At 27.3% G+C, this 18,492-nt stretch overlaps 1 protein-coding gene across 3 annotated transcripts in view; it reads right to left on the bottom strand.

Moving 5' to 3' along the window:
- Nucleotides 1-8,987: 8,987 nt before the first annotated feature.
- Nucleotides 8,988-18,492, bottom strand: part of sl (small wing phospholipase C gamma 1) — a 47,346-nt gene continuing 37,841 nt past the window's right edge. For 2 of the 3 annotated variants that reach the window (XM_087162525.1, XM_087162526.1), the window contains exons 27-32: nt 18,209-18,311; nt 17,386-17,500; nt 15,519-15,677; nt 13,480-13,571; nt 11,465-11,576; nt 8,988-9,644 (exon numbers count right to left, since the gene is read on the bottom strand). In XM_087162525.1, coding sequence (XP_087018651.1) covers nt 11,472-11,576; nt 13,480-13,571; nt 15,519-15,677; nt 17,386-17,500; nt 18,209-18,311 — 574 coding nt within the window. In that variant the 3' untranslated portion in view covers nt 8,988-9,644; nt 11,465-11,471. The remainder of the gene's footprint in view (nt 9,645-11,464; nt 11,577-13,479; nt 13,572-15,518; nt 15,678-17,385; nt 17,501-18,208; nt 18,312-18,492) is intronic. The other variant, XM_087162524.1, reaches the window with a different exon arrangement.

The raw sequence follows: 18,492 nt of genomic DNA, 5'->3' as shown, positions 1-18,492 counted from the left end.
TTCAAAACATTAATATTAAGATACAAAAATTATTTGTTTATTACGAGTTAAGAAAACAAGCAAAAAATTGACTTTCCGCTATAGCGGCAAAAATTCGTTTGAGGAAAATGACAATTAACAAAGTTATACGAAAGAAGACAAAATGGAGGACGTTTTTATTTATGTCTGATATAGAAAGTGACAATCATTTCACCTAATTTTCCTCTTCCAAAGTTATCAATATGCCGATAACCACCAGCTAAATTATCTTCCTATAAAAATTAAAAAAATGCAAACATATTTTGCAATTATCAGCAGTATTTACATATACTTCAAATGAATGTACAGTGCGCAAAAAAATAAATGAATCCCCAGAATAACTTTCGATTTAAAGATCGGATCTTCATGTTCTAGGACTCTTTCTTAATGGTTCGAGAGCGAAACAGAAATCTTGGTGGAATGTCTGCTTTCAGCTCTGCAGAGAAAAAAAAAAAAAAACATAGGCAGACAAACAACAGCCATATGTGACATTATTTTAAAAATGTAAGTTAGTTAATATTCGTTCCTCGGACGCAAATTTAGAATTTATTAATTCAAAAAGTCATTAAAAATTTTAGCTGTACTGTTTAGCTACATTTTAAGCCGATAGACTCACTCTTTTTTATCAAATAAAGAAATTAGCCGAACATACAGTCCCTTACCAAATTATTAGACCGCACTACAAGAAGATTCTATGTAAAATCATTATTATCAGGGGATACTAAACAGCATTATTATTTTTACACTATACAGAAACCAGTTTGCACTTGCTTAAGCTCGCTGTATGAATTGGTTAAATTAGACGATATATAATATAAATTCAACGATTGAACAAATTAGACGATATATTATATAAATATAGAATATTTAGTATATTATAATAACTAGCCCAAATTAGACGCATTGAATTTTTTTAATAATTTCATGTTTTGCACGAGTTTATAAGCAATACTTTTATATTTAAACATACATGTAAAAGATTTTTATACAGGAGATTTTTTATATACTTATTTCTATTTGTATTTATTTTTAACGTATTGCATTACAATGTTAACCAATTGATATACGAACGTAAACAAGTGCAAACCGGTTTCAGCCGCATAAAAACAATAAAGCTGTGTAATATCACCTGATAATTAAGATTTTACATCGTATAGTGCGTCTAATTATTTGGGCAGGGATTGTAGATGTTGGCTTTAAAAGCATCTTTGAAAAATAAAAGGAATCATAGGGAGAAATTTTAAGTCTCTATATTTACTAAGACGCCCTGTGGCTGAGCAGTAGCGCTTCGCGCTGTCGTGCCACTGGTCCCTGGTTCGATCCTCGGGCCGGGCAAGGTTGACTCAGCCTCTCATCCCTTCAGTGGGTCGATAAATGAGTACCAAGCATGCTTGGGAACTAAACACTGGGGGTTCGGCTGACCACCTGACCGGAACATCTGCTCCTGCACCCCAAGGTCAAGAAAACTGAGATGGGCACAGTAGGCCTTGGCCCTCTTGGGCTGTCGCGCCGCTGAGTTTAGTTTATATTTATTAATAATATATATATTAACATCGAGTCCCCTGATTAAAATAACCCTTTTTTTCTCCGTAAAACTATACTATGTAATAACTAAAGCTTGTACAAAAGGGTCATCATGATATCTTTAGATAGAATGCTTGGTTGCAAAAAATGTACTTATAACTTTATTTGCAAAACTGAACTATTATGTGGTACAGAAGAGAAAATTGAATTTAACATTAAATGTAGTAATAAACATTTAAAAAAATCAATTAGTTCGCAGTTAAGATGAGGACAGAATTTTTCACTATTCCATGAATCAAATTAGATATAATTATCGCTAGAGTTAAAATGGTAAATAAAGATTTACTCGTGATCATTTCCGCCGTTGCTTATAAATGGAAAAAGTTGTAATCAATATATTTTTAAAAAAATTTTCCGTTGTATTTACTGAGTATTTTGTCTGCCTTAGTTATGGAACGCTGTTATGAAGGAACAATACACACGAAAGACGGAGCTTTGCGTGTCTCCTACAGTGAATGCAAATGTAAAGGCAGAAAACACTCGTCGCCTGCCACAGTGGATGTTTGATCGATTACAGTGCGCTTTGAGAGTATCTAACTACTTTTTAAAATGGGAATCAAAAGAGAATTTTTTCAGATCTCTTTGCTGTTATTCGCGATCGCAACGCTCGAATACGCCCTCTGGGGAGAAGACCGGTTCCATGTCTTGACTCTGCTCCTCTCCTCAGTAGTATATACTACATTTTCCCTTTTCTTATTCAATTGTCAAAAATATTTTTTTTAAAAATTCAAACTCTTTCTTATAGAACTATGTTCCCTGTAGTTTTCAGTTCCATATAGTTTCCTAACTTAAAAGTTTTTAATCAATTTGAAAATCAAGAGAGAAATGATGTACTTCCTTCTCCTATGACACTTCACACGCTAATGGTGAAAGCATGCGAAGTATTGCCATAGGTAGAGACTTCTGCTTAACGCCACCTATTGCCCATTTTGATCGCCAATTATTACTATTTACGTCGACCTGTTTGCAGTCTAATCCCATCGAGAGCGACATCGCTCCAAATGGAGGCAACAGTGGGTGGGTATTAACTCTGCATACTCTAAAGCAGCCTACCGTTTCGACAGCTGGTGTGATGATATGTGGTGCCATCGCAGACGACACACTATCATCCCTTATATTGATCCACGGAACTATGACAGCCCAGCGATGCGTTCGTTAGCCACCTAAGTTGCTACTCATGACAGGGCTATCAGCAGTCATTTTTTTTCAAAATTTAATGCATGATTTCTTGATTATATTAGCTAACATGTTTTTGTTGTTGTAGTTCATTTACGTCGCACTAGAGCTGCACAATGAGCTACTGGCGACGGTCTGGGAAACATCCCTGAGGATGATTCGAAGACATGCCATCACAATTTTGATCCTCTGCAGAGGGAATTTTTACCATAAAAAGGGATTAGCTACCATAAAAAGATCAGCAGATTTTTCGTTTCGATTTCGGAGGGTGGAAAATGAAGCCTGAAATTGAGAATATCTTACAAAATGCAGCAGAGTTGCACATGAGAGTACAAGGATCTCACTGAACCCAACTCAGTAGAAGCACATGCAGACTCGCATGCAATTCATCAAACATGTAAAATGATTGGCGCTTTCATACGCTACAGACCGACGGTTAGCCGAAATCGATTTTGTTTGAATGAATTGTAAAAACGTTGAATATAACAATGTGAAAATCACGCTTTTGCATAATATGTGGCGAATATCGACACGGTAAAGAAAAAAAATCTCATTTTCAAAAAGGTACTTTTTAAAAAACCCCAATAAAAAAAAGCACCTTTAAGCTCGTTTTAAAAACGCTACGCATCAGATTTATTACACCCCTCTGAGACAACAGAGATTAAGAATCAACATCATTTGCATTAATACCAAAACTAATTGATGTCATATTGCTACAAGAAAAATTAAAACTACAAAAAATATATATTGTAGATTCTCGAGTAAAAAAAGTTGCAATGTCTCTACTATTTTACAATGTTACAGTGAATTGCCGAATCATCCTTTCATTGGTGAATCAAATAATAAATGATAGCAAGATAAAATGTGAGTTTGAAAACATTTTATTTTGAAATGTTATCAGATACAAAAGTATATACAATACGTTCAAAATATTGCTCAGTCACAAAAAATACCGGAAAAAAAATAGTTCAGTGCACCTATAACACAGACCTACAATTGTTTTTTCTTTTTGGTGTTTGAAATTTTTAAACTAATTTAAATAAACTTAGATATGCTGTTTTGAAATATGAAAACCATTTTTCATCTAATTTACTTTCAGAAAAGTTAACTTCAAAAATTTGCAACTTACACTGCCTTTATGGTAGCTTTTTGTTTGTTTCATATGTTACATTTGCTGTAAGCTGATTCCTTGGGAAATTATGCGGATTTCTAATGTGTTAATCTTTTACTCTTAGTTAAAATTTTAAGATTTAAATAAGCTAACATTTGAAATATATAATTCACACGGGTACTCAAAATAAAATATTGTTTTTTTAGTTGCTTCAGATTTTTTAACCGATTTTGATCATATTGAAGGATTTCTAAACGTCCAAAAGCACAAGAGTTAAACATTTAATTTTATCACGCTTTTTCTCAGTTTCTTTATGAGCAACATATACTTGTTTTAGAATTCAGACCTGTTGTAAGAGTGGTGAAAACAAGGCATTTGCTTTGAGTCAAGCATTTCTCAGACTCAAGAGGATTCTACACATGCGATAATATTCAACATGATCTGACAATGCATTTTGCCAAAAATGCTAGTTTTTTTGTTTTGTTTCTCAAGATAAAAAAACTTTTTTCTTAAAATTAAGTAATACAAAATTCTTTAGTGATTGTATTTGTTATTTTAGGACTTCCAGAGACAAGATCAAAGAGCAGTATAATATGACAATATAAAGGATACAGCATAACAAGCGACTGAGGTATTAAGAATCAGTTATTAATTTATGCACTAAACAAGCATATTTTTAGAATGTGTAGATGTGAAAATTCACATATTCCATGAAAAAAAGAATCTTAACAAAGAGATGAAGGGAAAAAAAATGGTTCTCATATTTGCAGCCTCAATAAAATTAGAACCAGTGAGTGAGTTTTGTGAAAGGATGCCAGTGGAGCATACTCTTGTTGCATCAACTTTCAAATGTAAACAAATATTTGACTGCTGACTTTTTGAACAACCTAGTTCATAGTTCTTAACTCTTTAGTTGAATGGATTAAAATCTTAAAAAATATATTATTCGATTAATAATTTTCAGAAGCTTTTGGGAACAATTTGACTGAATCTGATTCACACTTTCTGCATCAATCAGATTTTCACTTTCCCAAAGCATAGATGGAAGAAAAAAAATAGTTGGGAAAATTTCTGTACCTGGACCAGCGGCAAAATAACCGCCAAGTTTTGGCACCTTCTGAGCAGTGGCCTGTGAGAAACTAAAAAAACACAGAAGGAGACTAACTCAAAAGGTATAACTCATAACCACTCTCAGATAAACTTCTACATACTATACATATTTTAAATTTTTGCCAGTTTGGCACCTTGGTGATTGTAGTTGGCATGAACAGGTACCATTGCAGAAGTATTCCCTAATAGTCTGAACAACTTTAAATAATAATTTGCACCATAAATAAAGTGTTGTGAAAACATTTAAAACTGTTTACTAAAAAAGAGAAAGATAAAATATGCCTACACTCCTGTTTAATGTTAAAACTAATTAAACATTCTTAACTTCCTATTAACAGCAACAGTTTACACAATTCAGAGTACATTCTATTAGCTCTTGGGTCACAAAACTCCACCAATTTAAAGGAATCTGACACCAAACTGAAAGTTGGTCTGTATGATGCAAACTAAATGACACTTACAAAATTTTTTTACAATGGAATGCATTTCATTTAACTTCACAAAATGTACAAAACAATTTTATAAAATTATTTCTTCATATAAATATGAAGAGTTACTGTAAGATAAACACTTATTTAAAATTCATAAATGCATATAATTCTTTTTAAAATGTAATAGAAACTGGTATATACCGACCGAATAATAATTAATAAATACATGGCATCATTTAGTCTCAATTTAAACTATCAAAGTGCTTCTAAAAGATGTTAAAATATTTTATCATTCAAATACAAATATTTTATCAGCAATTTTTTTTGTTGTGTTTCAATATTTTAGCTTAAAAGCATAATAATATTCAATTTAGCAATAGTTATATTACATTAAAGATAGAAATGAAATTTTTTTTATTACAAATAAACACAAACATAATTAATACACAATTATTTACATCAGTTTTACAGACTAACTAAAAGGGCAATCAAGAAAATGTTCATTCATTTATAAAATCAGATACAACAATAATAATTAAAAAAAGATTTAATCACTGTTCATATATATTACAAAAAAAGAAAAATTCAAATTTAAAATGAAAACTCATTCTATCAATATTTTGGAACACAGGGATTACAAAAAATACTTTGGGGGCAAACAATGACACAATGATGAGTAACAATCTAGAAAAATATTTGTGCTGGATAACTAATGCATTTTACACTAACATGAAAATCTCACTAACATGTATCTAAACAAGATTTTGATTTCTTTAAAGGGCTGTCATGCTTCTGCAAATAACCCATTTTGATTTTTTCTTTTATCATATAAAAAACCAGCAAGAAGATGCACTTGCAAATCCCATAAAATTCAATAAATAAAATATTCTAGTTTGTTTTTAAATGTTATTATTTTATTTTAAATCCTAAAATTTTCATTTGTGATTAATAAAGCTTTTTTATGAGCCATATAAACACTAAGAGTCGTAATCTGAGCTGAATACATTTACTTAATAAATTTTTTACTTTGCAAGTACGTCCTTGCAAGTACGCATTTACAAAACTATTGTACATTACAGCTAAAACTTATCAAAAGTAAAAAAAATAATAAAGCTTTATAATTTTATTTTAAACGTTATTATAAATAAAAAATTTGCATCAAAACTTGTTGGTTTAGACAGACTAAAAATTTTAAAATTTATTTTTGAAATTTACTTTTGATTCTTATTATATTTCTGATTTTTCTGAATTAAAAAAATAACTTTAGATAATTTTCAAAATATTAAATATTAATGAATATTGTTCCCGGTTGCATCCTCTTAAGATAATTTCAACCCTTGCAGGTAAATATTTACTAAACTACAAATTATTAAAAAAATTGAACAGTATACATAAGAAAGATATCACATACTACCAATTTTTTTCCACAAATGAAGCTTAACTGGTTTTTTAGAAGAAATGTTAGTAAAAAAGTAAAAATTTTTTACAATTATGATTAACCACCATTTTTCATAGAGTAAGAAATTGGAGAATTTTTTTAAACTATCATTTTAATGCTTTTAGATCATTTTGTAATACTTTGGTGTACAAAAAAAAACTCCTGAATATATTTATTTCTTGCAGATAACACTCAACATGCAATGCAAAAAAGAATATAAAAAAGAACAAAAAATCCTACTACGTTTGAAAATCACGAGTGTAGCACAGAGCAAAACTGATATTTTATGAAAACTCCCAAATGAAAGACATTTTAGGGATAAAGACAAGCTATATCCCGTGCTGAAACATATTGATATTACATTATTTCCTTAGAATAAAAAATAGCACAAAAATAGTACAGAAAAAATAGTTCAGTGATTAGCTCATGAGATATGTATTTATATCAGAAAGACTCTTTCTAGTAAAAATGTACACTATGCTTTAGTTTTAGAGGCAAAAAAAAAAGATATAATTTCGTTTGATAAGAAATATATTTAAAAAAAATCAATTTATTCAGGAGTACAGATATTAAATAAGAAGGTAATTTTTTGAACTTTTTTTTACCATTGTTGAAAAGAATATATTTAAAAATGCTCACATAATGCATCAGTAAGATTTAAAATCACAATTAGTAGAACTTTATTATTTACTATTTGTGATTATTGCATATAAATAAAATAATTCAAAATCTTTATTGAACTAGAAGGCTTTTTTACTGCACTTACTCACTGATATAAAAAAGATCTAAAAAGAATATCACCATTATTATGTTTAATAACAAAAGCCTTGAGTTCATTAGTATCTTTCATCAAAAAACTTATATTACCTCTTTACGAATCATAGTCATAACTGTTTTAAAATTCTTATTTTTTGAAAATGTCTTTGTTTATGCAAAAGTTTATGTGTATTAAATTTTCATAAGAAATAGTAAGCCATGGAAGACAGATTAAAGTGAGATAATAAAAGACTTATATGGATAGTAGGTTTTTCGATAAAGATTGTAAGAGTTTATTATTTTCAAAAAAAAATTTTATTAGGTAATTTTTTTAAATTTAAAATTTTGTGACAAAATAGAAAAAAAAAACTTTTATATAAAACATTTAATAACATAAAAATATATCAATGCATTTTATAAAATTAAGAATATGAAATTGTGCAAGATATATGCATATCCCAATAATAATTTAGAAATTTAAACAATCAAGTGATTTAAAAAATTTAGTATTTGACACTTTCTTAAAATTTATTTTAGATAAAGCAGAAGTTATCTAGACGTCCACAAAAAATTTAACAAGAGCAATTGTAAAGACTGTTAAAAAGTTTACCTTTTTGTATTTTTTAATTGAATTCCAGGTAATTAATATGAGTATGAAACAGAAAATATTATTCAGACAGTCATTTTATGCTATTAGATAATATTTTAACAAGAAATGCAAATTAATGTAAATATAAATGAAACACTAAAAGCCTAAAATTTAATGTTTTCCAGTTTAGTGTAGTTAAGAAACGTCTTTCACTTTAATTTCAATTAAATCTCTTCATAGATAACTTTTATAATAAAATATATTTCAAAATTAATCAGCCAGGAAAACGAAGCATCAACAAGAAAACTTCAAGATAGTATGCTGATATATATATATATGCAATTTTTAAACACCTTTTAAAGAATAAAAAGTAATTTATAACTATCCTCTCTCCAATGAATGTTTTTATTAATGATATTAAAAAAATATTTAAAATTTTTTTTTTTAAAAAGTAAACAATGATTTTTAAGGTTTTAAAAATAGACGAAAAATTCAACTGTTTAAGACTGTACACACCCTATGCAGACATTCTTAGACCAATAGTAATTTGTGAAGCACTTATCAAAATAATAATGCTCTTTCTAAAATTTAGAGTGGAATTTTTTCTGGTTTTTGAGCTACATTTAAAAATTAATTAATATGAAATGGAAAATTTATGCTATAAATATAAAATTATAAGCATTTCAAAGTCAGTAATGGAGTAAAATAATTAAAATTTTCTATTACTGAAGGATACTTGAGTATATGATTACAGAAACTAAACACCTTTTCTTAAAAAAAAACGTGAAATTTCAATATAATAAAAACAATAAAATTTAAGTTCTTAAAATTTTTCCTTCCTTCTCTTAATTTTTTTTAAAAAAAGAATCATATTAAATGCAGTGATTATGGAACTTTTACAAATTCTGAGTTTGTATGAATTTAACAATATCTATGGCCATAAAAGTAAATATTTAAAACAAATATTGTCACCCTAATTTTTAGAATATCTAAGAATTTTACATTTATGAATAACAATAAACAAGTCTTTTTAAATCGATAAAAAAAGAACACAATTTAGATAGAATAAAACATTTCTAATAAACCGTAACACAATCATGAACACATCACTAACAGTACATTTCCATCAATAAACATTAAAACCCGTTTGAGTTCAAGTCATTACTTACAATAGAAATTTTCTTCATTATTTGAGTTTCCATATAGAACTCCATATGATCATCCTCATATTCCACTAAAAGTATTGACAAAGTTTGCATAATATCCCTTCTTGTACACCCATAGTTTTAAGATAGTTTCCCAATACTGTTTTAAGTAGTTTCTGAAAGGGAGTCATAAATGCAAAAACATAAGTTTCCTTAAAATAAATGCATGATTAATTCAGTCTTCTCAGATAGTATGTTTTATCATTATTACTTGAGATCACCTCCACTAAAAAATAAATATTGAATAATTAGTACCCAAAGTAATATAAAATATAAAGAACACACAGAAAAAAAATATAAAACGCAGACAATTTGAATGGCTTTTCAGAGCTGGATATTATCTGTAAAAATATTAACCTCCTTCTTGTTTTTAAGTTAAATTAAACCAACAACGATTAATGAAAACTTTTTCTGTTTGTCTGGAATATTGAAGAGGCTTTTAAAGAATTTTAATTACTGAGGATACTTATACACACCATCCTTTCACTAACAACATCCTAAATACCATCAAAATATCCAATTTAAAGTTCATTTTTAAAATTAATAATTTATTCATTTTTAAAATTAATAATTTATTCATTTTTAAAATTAATAATTTATTCATTTTTAAAATTAATAATTTATTCATTTTTAAAATTAAAATTTATTATTTTTAATATTTCATTATTTAGAGACTCTCTAAAGAAAAGTTTGAAAAAGTGAGGGAAAAAAACCTTTTTTGAAAACATAATTATTTATCATTTTTATTGCACGAAATCCTCCCCCCTAAAAAAATTAAATGATATCTTCTTCATAGAACAATTTTGCATTTAAAGTTATTTAAACAGGAAATGGTGATTTAAATCTTATTAGAAAGAAATCTATTTTATGGGGGAAAAGTTATCACTTTTAGTTGAATAAAACTCACGCAGCATTAATTATTTATTGTATTACTTAAATATATAACTTTTAATGTATGTCACCATACTAACTAGTGACTAACTATATAAAATTATCTCCTACTGGAAGAGTAAATTTATCATTTTGTAAAGTAGTTGCAAACTTCATGCCAAATTAAAAAACAGATTAAGCATAAAAAATTACAGTTAGGAAGCAAACGATAAACTACACTGTACAATGAAGTGGAATGTCTTTCTTGTTCTTTAGATGAAACTGTGTGGTACTGCATAAACAAAAGGTGCTTGATTCATATATCAGAAACAAAATAGCCCATCAAGTACTGTTTTTGAAGGAGAAAATCACCACATTTCTAAGGAATTTTTGGATACTTTGCTTTCTAAAGTATCTGGAGCCTCCGAACTTTGGGAAGGTAGATAAGATTTTTGACAGCAAATATGTTATAAAAAATTGCCAAAATGATCTTTGTTGGTTCATAATATACTTTTAGGTACTGATTAAATTTTTAAAAATAAAACTATCTTGTTTCATTGCTTGCGAGGGGAATTTTTTTATTTTTACTCATAGCTGAAATTACATTAATATTTTAACTAAAAAATTTAATACTCTCCTCAAAAACAAAATGTGTTTTCTAAATGTTTAAAGATACTTTACATGACTTTAGTAATTTTTATCTCAGCCTGACACTACATAGTATTATCGCTTTTCATACTATTCAAAAACCAGTCAAAATTTTACAAAAGTTTAAACTACAAATGAAATCATAAAAGGATTTTTAAAAATGAATGACATTTTAGCAGTTTTACAAGCTTTAATGCAACTAATCAGCCCAAATCAATAGCTCGTTTTTAGAAAGAAAAAAAGTCTTTATATAGTTTTATTCCTATATTTTTAAATCACCACACATGGCTTGTTTTAAAAAGTTATATTCATAACAAAATGCACTATCAAAATTTTAAGGTGCTTTTCAATCAACCTGCAAAGCAAAATTGCTGCAATAGACACATCAGAATCTCATTATGAAAATTGTGACAAGAAAAAAAAAATGTTTTCAATATCTCCTATTATTAAAATGGCATGAACTTTTTAGCTTCAACTATCAAGATACGATATTAAAACAATTATTTATATATTAAATAATTAACAAACCTTATGTTCAACTTGAAGAGTCTTCACTACGATCTAGTTGGAAAGTAAGAGCTCTGCTTTGATCACTTGGTCCTGCTATGGAATTAAGTTGTTGAAAAGAGTTCAACTCAGGCTGCAAATAAAACAATGTAAGAAATATTATTTTGTGCCAATTTTTTTAATTTTATTATTTAAAATATGAATGAAAAAATTTTACTATAGTCCTGGTATTGAATTAAGTAGTTGAAATAAGTTTAACTGAGACTGCAAATTAAACAATGCAACAAATATTATTTTGTGTCAAATTTCTAAATTCTGTGGTTCTAAAGCGTGATAAGGGTTTTCCATTTCTTAAACATACATAAAGCAGGGCATGTTACGTAATAGAACTGGTTGAACTTTTTCCCTTGCATTGGAGATCTCCTTTCTCATAAGAAAACGTAAACAGTTAAGCTTCAACCATCAAAAGACTCACCCTGTCTCATTACATATTACACCTCTTTTAAACAAAAATTTTTGATCAAGAATATATAAAATTTAACACTGATTCAGGAGATTACAACTCAACTCTTCTTGATTTTCTTCTTCATGTTTTAACTAAAAATGAATCACAGCAATATAGGGTCTCATACAAAATACACATAATGAATTAAAATTTCTTTTTAATGTCAATTAAATATTCAACATATAAATTTTACTCCAGCCCTTTGAACAGTGTTATCGCTAATACAAGATTAGAATATTTTTTTAAAACTCTTTGTATTAGACTTTGTTTTTTAAACTAGTTTGGCAAAGAGCCTTTTAAAGAAAAGTACTAAAAAAATTCGCTTTATATTTAAACTTAAAAATTATGACAAGCCTTAAAAATACATTTTTATAAATTAAGTTTTAAAATATCCATTTTGTAATAAAATGTTATGTATCTTCTTTGGATGACTTTTTCTTGTTAATTTTAAGATACAGTACAATGTATCGAGTCCCATATTCGGACATCCCTTAACTGGAAATGTCTATTTTCCGGACACTTTTCTACAATCAAAATAAATCTTTTTTGCTTTTCTTAAAAAAAAAATGTTTGTTATTTTTTTGTGTTTGCGATTGTTAAAAAGTTATAAAATTATTTTTTCCTTTGTTCTTGCTGCTTTTTGATACTGCAATAGTTGTTCTGCTTCTATAAGCATATACTAAAAGAGTTGCTGAAAAGAAAAGAGCAGTTGAAGGAAAATGTTTTAGTTAGAATAATAAACTATGAATATTAATAGTGTTTGAAAAGAGCATCAGCAGGCAAACTTATTTTTCTTTTAAATAAGAAATGCTTATTTTATTAACAAAACCTACCAAATTCTGACTTAACTGCTTAACCTACCAAATTCTGTCACTCGCTTTATGTTACTATTTTTTTTTTATTAAATCAGAATGATTTACTTTTGGAATTAGAGCCATTTTTTTGTTACTTTTATCTGATTATCTGCTACAGCTAATTCTTCATATTAAGGAGGAAAAAAAGAAGAGAAAAAAGGTGTCTTTATTCATAACAGTGACAGCTCAAATTATCTTCTACTTTTACTTATTTTTTTTAAATTATAAGAACACATTGTAGGATGAAATTTAAATTAACCATTTTTAAAGTTTTATTAAAAATGCATGTTATGATGCTTGTTTACCTTAAAGACCTATTACCAGAAAAAATGTATTCAGAAGTTTCAGGGATTTTGGAAACAGGACTTTCCATATATCTTGCTGGTTACATACTTTCTATTTATATGTAAAATAAGTTGAAAACCAAAGGAAATATGTTTCATAATTGAAATAAGCCAACAAATGTGAATATTTCCCAAAAGAATTTATTTGAAAGGTGTCCAACAATTTATAAACACATTTGCTCATTGCAATTTATTATAAAATTTTATACTTTTCAACATTAGAAAAAAAATATTGCACTTTTTCAACTAAAAAATTAGAGAAGAGTAAAATTACATTCCATAATTCTGTAATGAAACTCATTATAAAACGATAAAAAGGTATTTTAAACTCACTTGATGTGGATTTTGTAACTCAATATGTACAAGTAAACAAGCTAACTCTAGTTCTTCACTGAATTCATTTTTCAGAGGTATAGATCGATAGCCTGAAACAAATTATACAATAGTAATCAGGGATGGGAAGATAAGAGTCAAAGAAATTTTTCCAGAAGTTGGATTTGGTATCAAAATTGCTCCGACTGTAGTTAGCTATTAGTCATTAAATAAATGCAAATTATGGTGACATATAGACAAAAATATTAATCAAATGAATATAGTGACAACAACATTATGACTTATCACATACTTATGACTTTCACAACATGACTTATCACATACATAGTAAAAAAGCAACAATTTCTTAAGTATTTTAACTCTTTACACCGATTATCTTCCTTTAAAATTTGCCTCTAAAGTCATTATTATGGCATACAATGTAAATATTAGTTTAAAAATTTACCAGATATGGCATTATAATAACATAATTTTTTTTATAATGTACAATTTTAGATGCAGTTTACAAATAGATATTTTTCATAATATTGTTTGCAACTACTTATTTGATTCATCTTAATTAACTACTATTATTATCCTACTTATTTATTTTACTTATACATTTAAATACTTATATTATTATTTTATTTATCTATTTTTATGTGTTCTAAAATTTTAGTCTTCGAAAGTAGTTAATAACTTTTATTTTGCTGAGTGAGTATTAAAATAGATATAAGATTACTTTATAGACATGACAATAATAATTTCAGAACTTAAGAAAACATTTACAATATACTCAATGGCTATTATGAAGATATTGGTCTTCTGATTCAATGAAAAAAAATGTTATTATCTTTAAGAAAATCAGTCATAAATATTGATAATGAATTGTGATTGTAATTTTTATGATAAGAGCAATAAAAAGCTTTATATATATATATATATATTAATGATTTTCAGGAACTTATAAATATATTTTTTTAAACCCATATCTGAGAATAACTTTTTAATGATTTATCAGTCATTTCTCTGTAATGCAATTATCAATTTTTATTTTACTCAATTTTTAATGGAAAGCAGTAACAATTAAAATTATTAATTATACATTAGTCATGTTTTTATTTTTATTTTACTTTTATAAAACTCACACTAGAATTTTAAAGAAGTATTATTAATTTTCTTCCTGAAAATGTTCTCTTTTTTTCTAGATAAAACCTACTAATCTCTTGCCATCATGCAAAAAGCCCCGTAAATATCTTGATATTTTGCTAATTTAGGGATAGCAAGAAATTTGTTTCCATTAGATTACACAGAATGAAATATAATTCGAAATAATATTGATTAATTTTAATAGATACTAAAGGGTTTACCAAAACCCATAATTGTTCTAAAATAATTTTAATTCCATTTCTATTTCATACATCAAAATTTAAAATTAAATAATAAATCAATCATTTTTTATTATATTAATAGAAGCTTGATTCCACAGATTCAGTTTCTGTTTCTAATGGGATAAAATTTAAACCTATTCATTTTGTTTGGTTACTAGAACAACTCGCAAACTCCTTTTTTAATTCAGTATTAAATTTTTATTAATAATAATAGCTCATGAATATTTATTTTAGCAAAAAGATTATTTAATAATAGTGTAAATTTAATTCATAACATTAATTTAAATAATTATTTGGTATTCATTATTTTTATTGTCTACTTTGACTATACTCAAGTTTACTCAAAATTGATTACAGTTAATGTAGAAAATTTTATGCACAAAATTTACGTGCGTAAAATAGTAAACAGTTTTACATAGAGATACTGAGAATATTGTTAAGAAGGAATGGTATATAAATATTACAAGTGAATACCTTTAAAGGATAACTAAATTATTTACAAGTAAATAGGACAAGAATTTTGTATGGTGATGACAATCAGAATTAGGCAAATTAAAGATCATGTGATTTTTTTTGTTTAATGAGAGTGCAAAAATCATTAAAAGATTTTGATGTATAGTAAAAAACAATAAAATATTTCAGCTCTGAGATGAAAACATAAAAATTTACCAGATCTGAGGCATGTAACAGGATAACAGGCTTGTGCTAGAAAATTAGGATCCCCAAACATATCTTCATACTGGACTGTAAATTTAATTAAAGCTAGTTCAGGGCTATAAATAGACCATGAGAATGTCTCTTTCCAGACTGGATTCAAACCATTGTCCTCTAAAGGTTCACAAATAAAATAGAGTTAAATGATTTAATAAAAAAAGAAGATATTTTAAAAATAAATCAAATATAAGTCACAGCAGTTACTTCTTATCTATAATGAAACCCATATAAGAGGACCACTTATGGGACTAACTTTTGATGGTCCACTTGGACAATTGGTCAAATTATAAAGGGGAATTTAATTGATTTTACCAGTTTTCTACTTGCTCCTAAAGATCAACATAGGGAAGTGGTCAATTTTCAGAGGTGGTCAAGTTTATACAGATTTCACTGCTATGGTCACTGGAAAAGATTTTACCACATGAAGAAAAATTATTATTAAGGAAGGAAATTTTTTTAAAAACTAAAGCCTTTTTTAAATAAATTACCAGAAAAGTACAATTAACCAGACAAATCGATCTTAAATATGAATACTTGAATACTGGTGAGCCATGGTAATTGAAACCTCATTAAATTTTAAAATTAAAAAACAAACAGGAAATATACATTAAAACTTAAATATTGCTACCATATAAAAAGTTTTTATCAACAACTATGGAAATTGGCAGCTACGTAAACAAGATATATATTTTCGAATTTTCATCACAAGTAATAAATGCATCTTCAATAATTATCCAATTTATTCACAAAATAAAATAGAAATTCTGCACATAAACAAGTTAATGAAAAAATGGTAAGTTGTTTATTAAAATGCTTGCTTAGAATTAAAAAGTAGTGAACAATCGATGAAAACAAGTTCTATAAAAATAAATGTGAGCTATTATATTAAACATTGACTAAAAAATTTCCAACTTAACTTTTTAATTTCATTTTATTTTATAATCATCGTTGAACAGCCAACCTGATTTTGAGTTTAAGAGTACCAATGTTCAACTCCTTTATAATTTTTAAAACAATCCAGAAGACAAAGGAACTCCTATATCAAGTATTGGGAGAAAATTTGCCTTAGCAGAAGACTTTTTGTAGAAACAGACACTAGCATGTACGTTGCATGGAGAGGAAAATCATGAAAACCTCCCAAGTTTAGCCTGACGGCAAGGGAACTCATCTACCAATGAGGATATTTTAGGTCAAAACTGTGGCTGGTGCGAGCTGGGTGACCACCCATGATGAAATAATACAGCTATATAAAAGAGCTTTGGCACATCTTTGTTCAAAATGCTTGACAATCAACTTTTTGTAAAAGCAGTCTGCTTTGTTGAAGCGAATCCCAATGAAGGATGCACCATGTCCGAAAGCCTGTACAATGCACGTCAATAAGCATTATAAATAAAAATGCAATTTAGGATAATCCAAAAAGCTCTTAGTAACTTAATTCAGTATAAGAACTATTATAACAAGTCTCGGCACACAATCACACACTTCAGTTTCTACTCTCATACTTAGAATCTAGTCTTTTGTTGTCTGCATTGCAAATGACACAATTTCCATTTCAAGTTTTATCTTCCGATTTATAAACCCTAGAAAAATGTCTTTCTGACTTACAAAACATATTGAGCACATTCAAAACAAATTGAGCACTTTTAGAAGTTGGTTTTATACATGGCTAAAACCATAAAATATAAAAAAATAATTTATAAAAAAAAAGTTCAAATATAAAGAAGTAAAATATAATCTATAATATGAAAAAATAGTAAAATTCAATTAAAGCTTTTTTATTTTTTTACACATAAAATAAAATCTGTAACAAAATATAACACACCTTTTGTAGTGGTTTTGTAGCGAGCAGTATCAAACTCAGATCCCAGTACTTCAAGTTCAATGAAAGGACTTACAATACCTTTACTTGTTTTCATCAGGTGACGAGCAGCAATAACCTTCATGTTTAAAATAGATAAAAAACTGTTATGCATCTTTCATAAAATATATCAAGACTTAAAAACTAAACTAGCAAATTAAACTTATTTTAACAATAGAAACATAAAAATACAAAACGTAATTATATTTTTTTTCACAAATACCCAATAAAAAGAGTAAGCATGAATTGTGGGTAAAAATGAAAAAAATTCCTTATTTCATACTAGGTCATGTAAATGAAGGTACTTTGAAGCTTGAATGGAGCATATTGTGTTTATTATATCACATGGTAAAATATTATACTCTTATCATACATTATGTGAACAAAACTTCAAAGACACTTTCATAAAAAATATTTGATGCATTTTTATGTAAATTTTTAAGAATGAGAAGCTTACAAAACATTTTTCAATAAAGGCTTGGTCATGAGATTTTATATTTATGTATATTTAGATAATCAATGTCATTAAAAAAAGTTAATGAAATCATTACTCCTCTTTGCTATTATTACATTTGGTTTTATAAACTTAAGTATATAAAAGAGCATTTAAATTTCTTTAAAAATTGAAATGCTTGACACATTACAAATTTAACCATATTTCTTTCCATAACAATATGGTTTCTGCTCATTTTACTCAAAATGAAAGGATATAAAAAAAAAATTACTTCTTTTGGTCCAAAATCAAGGACAACCAACTAACACATTAGAAATTTTAAAATTAAATTACCTGCACAGATAACATAAAAGGTTCCCGACCTTCTACGCAGGAACGGTCATGTGGATCAAAATGATCTTCAAACATACATTCTGGTCTCAAAACATATCCACATCTATAAAAAAATGGGGATTTCATTAAATTAAAGAAATTTATTATAGAATAATACAGCAAAAAAATGTATAAGAGGCATGAATACATGTGCAAGAACATGATATCAAAACAAGAAAGAGATAGTAAAAACAACTATTACACAAAAAAAATAACAGAAAATTGATATCACAATTTCTTTAAGA

The sequence above is a fragment of the Parasteatoda tepidariorum genome, chromosome 1, assembly GCF_982258835.1.
Source record: "Parasteatoda tepidariorum strain Cologne lab strain chromosome 1, Ptep-v5.0, whole genome shotgun sequence".
Classification (NCBI taxonomy): domain Eukaryota; kingdom Metazoa; phylum Arthropoda; class Arachnida; order Araneae; family Theridiidae; genus Parasteatoda; species Parasteatoda tepidariorum.
Note: the sequence above shows the minus strand (reverse complement) of the source record. Positions and strands in the feature narration are given on the sequence as shown.